This window comes from Lactuca sativa, chromosome 3 (genome assembly GCF_002870075.4).
Source record: "Lactuca sativa cultivar Salinas chromosome 3, Lsat_Salinas_v11, whole genome shotgun sequence".
Taxonomy (NCBI): domain Eukaryota; kingdom Viridiplantae; phylum Streptophyta; class Magnoliopsida; order Asterales; family Asteraceae; genus Lactuca; species Lactuca sativa.
Window position 1 is genome coordinate 169,000,625 of NC_056625.2, and position 8,887 is coordinate 169,009,511.

The following is an 8,887-nucleotide window of genomic DNA, read 5'->3' on the forward strand; positions in this document are numbered from 1 at the left end:
TTTTGTGAAACAAGGATATGATACAATGACATTTTATTAATAAATGTGTTTGGAAAAATGTGTTTGAAAATGCGAAAAATTGTTTTAATTTTTACGGTGTTACACATCAAGGTATCAACTTTCTGCTTTAGGGAGTCATTTAGCACCAAGGGTGGCAACCCATGGCCTGGAAATCAGATTTAAGCTATAAATCTTCAACCTTTGGACCAAAAACTACTCCGTAACTAAACCACACTAGATCTAAGCACCCTTAAGTAAAGTTGTGAACTTTATACCTCCAAAGAGTTCCAAAATATGATCCTATCTCAGATCTACGAGCTTTAGCTTCCAAGGTTCCTCCTTGCCAATCTTCTTCCTTTCCTCTTCCAAGCTTACACCACCAAAATAAGCTTCTTGAACTCAAAGTCACTCAAGGATGAAGAGATGAGGCGTTCTAAGACTTCTCTGGGGTTGAGGGACAGATAAGGGGGCTAGGGTTTGGGCCATTATGTTCCTTATATAGTGGCATGCCCTAAAACTAGGGTTTCTGGACACTGAGTGCATGTTGGGCGTATGCCAAAAAGCTCTCGCGTCCACCTCCTTTCATATGCTGGACGTAACCCAACTTACGTTGGGCATACCCAGTGCCTCCTACTTTCCATGCATGGCCCTTCTTTGCCAACTTTTCCATTGAGGGACCATAATTGTTAACAACTTCAAAATGCTATAACTTCTTCTTCCTAAATCCGTTTCCGATGAACTTTATATACACGAAAAGGTGGCGAGAAGCTCTACAATTCTAGAGACACACCCCTGCCCAAAACTTCTCGAATAAAACTTCGAACCCTTGAAAGACCAAAACACACCTAGCCTTGGCCTCCGAAATCCATAAATGAATACTTTCTGAACAGGGTGTTACACCAGCTCATCGAGTTAACCCCTAACTCGCCGAGCCATTGCATCACCTAACTCATCGGGACAAACCCCAACTGACTCGTTGGGTCGGCTCATCAACTCGGCGAGTCCATTCAGACTCAATTTGTATTCAAACGATTTTAAGGCAGAACACTCTCTCACACTCTAGATCTAAGCTCTCAAGGATTGAATATCACGTAAAGCCACAAGCTTTACGTTCATGCATGTCACTTTAGGGCTAAAAATGACAAGAACATGCTTGAGAAGAAGTTTCTCATCCAAGGAGCTAACATGGTAGAATAAAGCAAGGGACTTTCAACTCTAGGGACCTTACAAGGTCAAGATGTAATGTCCATTACTAAAAATGTGCTCAAAACCTTCAAGGTCCCAAAATAAGATGGAAATGAATCCCTAAACTCTAAAATCATGAGATCTACCCATACAAATGAAAAAGGTATGAACTTTATACCTTAAACAAAAGCTCCTGGATGTTTAGCAACAAATCTAAGAGCCTCTTCACAATCCTTGCTTGAAATCCTCCTCTTCTTTATCAAAAATGCACCAAAGTTCTCAAATAATGGCTCAATACTCTCTCAAAAGCTCAAGGGGCAATTAGGTTTTCTCTCGGTGAAGGGAAGCAGATGGGGAGCCACAAATGAGGCTATAAGTGTCCTTATATAGGCCCCATACCTGGGGATTTAGGGTTTCCTCTCATAGTGCCTACTTGGTGAGTCGACTCTCGGACTCGTTGAGTAGATCATTAATCCCACGTGGCCACGCCCGACTCTACTCGGCGAGTTGTAGCACCAACTTGTCGAATTGCTCAATAAACTCCAAAAATGAATAAGTAAAATAATATGCCTGAGAATCCGAATGTTACGAGTTTATACCCAATAATACATGTCCTTATCCTACTTTGATTACTTCAAATTGATTTTTTTCATATGATATATCACTTATGTGCTATGTGATTACTATATGTATTTTGTGCATTCATGAAAACATACTTTGAAAATATTTACACTATAATGGGGATATTTTATTTTTAGTTGAATTGATATTGATCATTAAATTGTGTATCCACTTATGTTGGGTTAAGACTAGGTGTGGCCCTTATGGATATCCATTTAAAGACAATTAATTTTAGCGGTGGTAACTTTCAATATAAGCATCATATGCACATGTCACTTGCTACCCTTGTGTGGTAATTTTAAGATAACTTCAGAAGTTAACTAAAGATTCTGGAATGGTAAGACAAGGTATATGTACCATCCATTTTTCATAATGGTTTGGTTTAGGGCATTAAGGATTCAAAAGCTTTGTTTTTTGGGGAGAACCGGGTATCACGACGTGACCATAGAGAGGTAATGGCGTGACAAGAAAAATGAGGAACATGTATCTTGACTGTGGTAACGACGTGACACATAGGTGGTCAGGATGTGAAGAAGGCTGCAGCCCATTCCCATGACCTTTTAGGGTTTCCTTCTTATTTAAGTTTCTCTAACTCGATTTTAGGGTTCATTATCAGCCTCCATCACCTTCAAACCTTAGAAAACCCTAACCCTAATCCTTCTTGGTGGTTCTTGGCCCAATTTGTTGTTTTGGTGGATTGAAGAAGAAGAAGATGGTGTTCTAGAGTGTTGATCCAACAAGGAAACCCCATCATCATTCTCTTGTGCACATTATGGACCTTTGCAAGTGTCCAAAATTCAATATTTATGCTTCTAGGATGCTAGATCTAAGTCCTTGTCCCTTTATCTTCAAGTTTGAGCACGTTGAAGTCATATGATTCCATAAAGTTGGCAACCTTATAGATCATTGAATCCTTTTGAATATTATTTGGTTCAAATCTAGATTGTGGTTATGAATTGGGAACCTTGCATGAGTTTGGAGTCATTTTATTGGCATTTGACCTAGATTGGATAGAGGACATGCATGGAGAATGCATGTCCATAAAGTAATCATTTTTATGAACCTTTGGAGTCCCTTAAGGCTTTTTGGAAAGTGTGAGTGGAAGACTTAATGGTTTAAGGACTCAAATCATTAATTGGATGTCCTATACTAAATTCATGATGTGACTATGAGGATATCAGGATGTGACCGAGGAAGGATTTCGTGACTAGGTTGTCATTTTGTGCTCACGACGTGACCAAGGAAGGTTCACATCATGATGCTTGCTGAGTGGGTTGTCTATGACTAAGTTGGAATGAGTCGAGATGGAATCGGGTTGAGTGAGTTCTCACGACGTGAATAAAGGCTTGTCACGATGTGAGGCTCAATGGTTGATATTATTGGTTGTTAACTTTGAGCTTGATCGTTCACTTGTTAACTTCGGTTGACTTTTGGTCAGGATTGTTGGATTTAGTGTGTAGGCTAAGGTTGGACCTTGTATTCTTTGATAAGAGTGTTGTAGCATCTGTTGCGGGGTATTGAGCTAAGGTTTAGTTGATTTTGTGAGTCAGGTGAGTTTTTGCAGTATACTTTTGGGTCTAAGGCACCAAGGCCGACCCACCTCATTAGGTTATATATCCTTGAGTATAGGATGTGTCATGCAGTAACGATATGTTAAGTATGTAGAATTGTATAATTACATGTGTTTGCCTATTATTATTTATATGTATATGTCAACATGGTGGGGTTGGGTGAGGTGGTTCAGTTATGTGCTAAAGATCAAGAGGCCCAGGCAGTTCAGATGATATTATAGGCCCAAGGTGAGCGTTCTAGCTACCGTAGGCCTTACGAGGTAGGCCAATAGACTGTAGGCTCGGGTGAGCGGTCCAACTACTGTAGGCCTTGTGAGGTGGGCCAATAGATTGTAGGCTCAGGAGAGCGGCCCAACTACCGTAGGCCTTGCTGGGCGGGCCAGTAAATTGTAGGCTCGGGAGAGCGGTCTAAGCATATTGTAGGCCTTACGAAGTGGTCAAGTCAGTCTGAAGGCTCATGCTTGCATACATTGTGTTTATATTGGTTGTGTGTGTGGTATTTTGGAGAACTCACTAACCTTTGTGCTTATGGTTTGTGGTTTAAACATTTTCTTAGGTACTTCCAGTTCCATAGGGATGGGCCCGACTTGATTGCACAACATCCCCCAATGGCTTTTTCTACATTGATTACTTTTAAAATACTATGATGTTTGAAAATACAATTGATACTGATGGGATTTGGAACCAATGTTTGTATGACTTGATGTTTTAAAATGAAAATTTTTATTGACATTTTTGGGATGTTACAAGTTGGTATCAGAGCCTTGGTTTGAGGGATTTGGGCACACTCTTGGGAGTGTGAACTCAAACTGAGGAATTGGTAGTCTTTTTGAAAGAAAATAAAGTTTTCTAAAAAGACTTTTCCAAAGAAAGGGGTATGATGCATGCAATCAGTCGAGCTTAAATAAGTGATTCCCAAAAGCATAGTGTGAGAATACATCCTGTTGAGTTACTACTTGAATGTTGCTTGTTTTGTGCTTTGTGGGACTCATATTGATGTGAGTTAACTATTAAATGAATATGTTAAGTTACATGCTGCAAAGGTTAAATAATGTTAGAATGATTGATTTTGCCCTATTGTGCAGCTCTCGTTTGAGTCTAACCGTTGTACGGTTGGGTATTTTAGTCGAAGGATTATTTAGGTATTGGTGCATGTAATTGTATTCATGAAGTAGTTAGCTTAACTTAGTAGGAGTTTTTCAGCAATTGATGGCACGGTGAGGTCGGAGTCCTAGGAAAGCCTAGGAAGTGCTTTAGTGTGATTGGGCGTTGGTTAGCAGTTTGGGAGCATCATTGTAAGGAAGTGACTTGGAGGATTCGGGATGATTTTCTAGGAAAGTATGGATAGGCGTGGAAGGTAGTATTATGCCCGTACTACTAGAAGCACATTAATTGTACTTGAATCAGGAATGACAATGGAGATTCTAAGAGGTTAGTAGAGGATTGATGTGAGGGATTCTAATCAATGGGTAACTGTTATAGAAAAAGGATAATTCTTTGGTTATGTAATGACAACTTTGTCTTTTTCAACAGAATGTCGATTACCCGACAGGAAACAGAACCTTCTGAGATTGATGCGGGCAACGTAGGACTACATGATTGGAATGTCACTAAGGTTTCACAGATTTTATTGGAAGAGTTGTCTAGTATTATTGGTCGGATCACTGACATGTTGATTGTCAAGTTCGAGGAGCGGACTGCAATCTTTCGGGATACAGGAGAGATTGTTGAGGCGACTTGAGAAGGAAATCTTGACGTGGAGGCATGAAAAGGGAAGAGAAGGACTGCAATCTATATGTAATAATTATTATTTAATGATTAGCATGTGAAATTCCTCATAAAATGGAGAACATAAGAGGTATCTGTCTCACGATTGCTTATGAAAATGTTATTGAAACAAGGTGTAATCCACATCGACAATGCTCGGACAATTTTCAATCAGTGTTGAACGAAATGACGATACTACATGATGAAAAGATGTTGGGATGGTTTCAACGGATACGTGAAATGCAAGAAGCAAGAATCAATAAAGATGTTATGATGATGATGGGAGGAGCCCTACTAATGTGATGCATAAAGCAAGTAAAGGAAACTTCATATTATCTGATGGGCACATGGAAAATGAACCACCATCAGAGAGTTACCCATGGAAAATATAATTAGGTTTTCGAAGCCTAACACCTATATTTTGACATGTACTCGAATAAGACTGGATATTGAAGACAGAAGTAGAAGCATGAAATTTTAGAATACTTCTAGTTTCAATGACTCGTTTATGCTTATGTTTTGCTATTGGTGGAAGCATGAAATTTTAGAAGTCTTCTAGTTGCAATGACTCGCTTATGCTTATGTTTTTCTATTGGTTGATACATTATCGCGTGTAAAACAGACATTGTCAAACTTTGAACTTTAGGACTAACTTTATTTCGAAATCTTAAACATTTTTGGATAGACTTAGACCTCAAATTTAATTTATTAAATTTATTTAAAGTTGCTCACGTATGGGATGTTTCAGTAAAACTAGTAGTAGAGGTTTGGATAGCTTCATGTCTTATATTGGTTTACATGTTACATGAAGGATTTGTGCTTATCTGTCCAAGTGTTGTTTATGATAGGGATTTTAGGTTACAAAACAATTGTACATGCAGAAATTCTCTTAACACTTAAAGATGCATACAACCTAAAATGGATCTATGCCTTTTTCACATCTAATAGCAACATACTTATAAAAACACAAAACTAAACCTTATAAATCGAAATTCATGGTTAGAGATACGTACATTTTGTTGATTCCAATCAAGTTAATCAAATCTTGTTGTCTCCTTGGAAAACCTAGCTCTAATAATATGCGAGCATATAATGTTTCACTCTCAAAACACAAGAAACCCTAAGATTAAAGGAGAGGAGAAAAGAGGATGATAATTTCGTTCTTCACCCTTTAGGTAGAGAGAACCACGAAATTTTGGTGTCCAATGGTCCTATTTATAGTTTAGGTAACTAGCAGATGAATCTAGATTTGAATAATTAAATAATAAATTTAATCCCGAATCAAATCATTTTCTTATCAGTTACCAAGAGGCTTCCGAAAATCCTAAAAACTCTTCCAAAATCATTAATACCATGGAAGATTTTAGAATTTCTTTTTTTTTTCAATTACTGAATAATTACATTTCATCCATTGCACTTATAACTAATTCAAATTAATTTAAGATTAATTCTGATTAATTAATCAAATCTGACTATCTTTAATTAATAATTAACTATTAACTATTACTATTTAATTTATTAATCACATAATAAATTAACAAAACATTTATTTTTATGAGTACGTCAATTCAAATCATTTTGTCGTTATGCGGCCAATCCAAAAAATACTTTCATTTTATTTATAAATAATTTACAAATTTAGTTAGGAGTTAGTCGTTGAGTGATTGAAATTTTTTATTATTTCAAAAGTACAAAATTTTCATAAGCAAACATTATTAATCGAGAAACATATCTTTACAACTCCAACAATTTACAATGAATTTTAGGGCGTGTTTGGCTTAGCTTTTAAAAGCTTAAAAGATCTTTTCCAAAAAGTTACAAAAAGTCAAGATTTCCTGACTTTTCCAAAAAAATGTTTTTTCTTGTATTAAAACTCCAAAAGTTCCTAGTTTGTCAAACATCTTTTTGTTTTTTTTCTTTTACAAAAAAGACTGTGAAAAGCTAAACCAAAGATCCTTAGTAACTTATTAGTCTCTCCAACCAATTTGCCGTGCTTGTAAAAACAAAAAAGTCTCCACGACTCCATCCCATATAAGACGCTTACTTTCTCGTGGAAGATTTGGTAAAAACCGAACTAAGATATCTACTGTATCACAAAATAACTCTCTATTGTTAAAAAAGAAAAAGTAACAAATCCATTTTTTTGTAATAACAATCATCCATAGAATTATTTTAGTTTACGCTCTAATCTTTTTTGGAGATTGCTTAATTAACCTTTCAACAATAAAAAAAAAACACGTACGATGAAATTTTCAAAATCGAACTAACCAATTTTAGCGAATTAAATAAAAACCAAACTTGATGCATTTTGTACAAAATTCCTTAATGGAGAAAAAGAATTAAAAAATATAAAAATCTAATCAATATCCATATAGTCTGTTGATGACCCACTACCCTCTACCGAATCCGAAGAATTCCGACCCGATTCACTCACCGGAGTCCGACGCTCTACGGTGATCATCACTCGCCACCACTCACCATCACCACCGTCTCTCCGCCGCTTCTCCTCTTCATCCACCGGCATCTCGTATCTACAAACCGGGCACGACCCATGGATACCTAACCACTTCATGATACAATCCGAATGATACCGATGCCTACACGGCAATTCCTTCGCTTCTCCGGCAACACCACTGTAATCCGTCAAACATATCGCACAATCTTCTCCCTCCGTCGCTGTAACCGTCGGGATGGCCTCTATCGCCGCTTTCGACGCCGGTAATGGCCCTTCTTTCACGAGACTTCCGGCGTGAGTAGCGTAAACCGTGAAGACGATCGCTTCTGCTTCTGCTTCTTCTCCGTCGTGATCCTGTGACGGAGGAGCGGCGGCAACGGCAGTTCTGACAAATGATGTGATGAAATCGCGAATTGACTGATCAAAGTCCTGCTCCGATGACGACGACATGATCTGGGGTTGATTTGATTAGCTTTCAGATGAAGCAAATTTAAGAAAAAAATCGAGGGTTATTGTGATTTTGGAAGCTTGATTTATATGAAGAGGATTAAAGGGACGACTAGAAGGTTCTGAATGTCGGCGAGTAAAACTCATCGTCGGTCATTGCTCACGTCATAGTTTGGGAGTCGGAAGGACATAACTTACAGAATAACCCCTTTTACTATTATTATATTGAGAATAGCCCCCTTAAAGTTTGGTAATTGACCTATGAGCACCTCGGAAACTTGAAAGGGTTCACAAATCACTGCTCCGTTTTACTTCGGGACATATATTAAAGAAAAAGTAGAACATACTTGTATTATTTTATTATCAAGGAATGTTATTTGAAGGTAACCATGGAAAATATTCATTTTAGAATTTTACAAAAGGTTTGTTAGTAACTAACGTCAACTTACATTTTTTGATTAATTTATGTCAAACAATTTGTTACATGATAATTTCGAATTATAAAATGTTTTTGGGGAAGTGGACACCACGTGTTTCACAAAGTTTATTATTTAAAACACCAAAACGTTTTACATTTGTATCGATTGTTGGGATACTTGGAGATTTTCTATGATTATTTAAAGAGAAAATGTAATTATGCAAATAAAAATAATAATAATAAATAAATTTGTATCATTTCTATCGATTGTGTCGAAATATTTTTACAAAAGAATAATAATAATAATAATAATAATAATAATAATAATAATAAATCCCTTTTCTTTTTTTAACATTTTGGTCATTATGTAAAAGTAAAATGATTAATATATTTTTAGTTATGTTCTGTGAATATTATTTTGTT

General features: G+C 36.8%; 1 protein-coding gene across 1 annotated transcript; it reads right to left on the reverse strand.

Annotated features, from left to right (window-relative positions):
- Positions 1-7,388: 7,388 nt before the first annotated feature.
- Positions 7,389-8,160, reverse strand: LOC111879761 (E3 ubiquitin-protein ligase MPSR1). Its single transcript, XM_023876197.3, has one exon. It carries the CDS (start codon positions 8,047-8,049, stop codon positions 7,501-7,503), a length of 549 nt encoding a protein of 182 aa, XP_023731965.1. The 5' UTR covers positions 8,050-8,160; the 3' UTR covers positions 7,389-7,500.
- Positions 8,161-8,887: the final 727 nt, after the last annotated feature.

Bases quoted from the DNA above. Each gene is read 5' to 3' on its own strand.
- LOC111879761 (XM_023876197.3), bottom strand. From the start codon at position 8,049: ATGTCGTCGTCATCGGAGCAGGACTTTGATCAGTCAATTCGCGATTTC.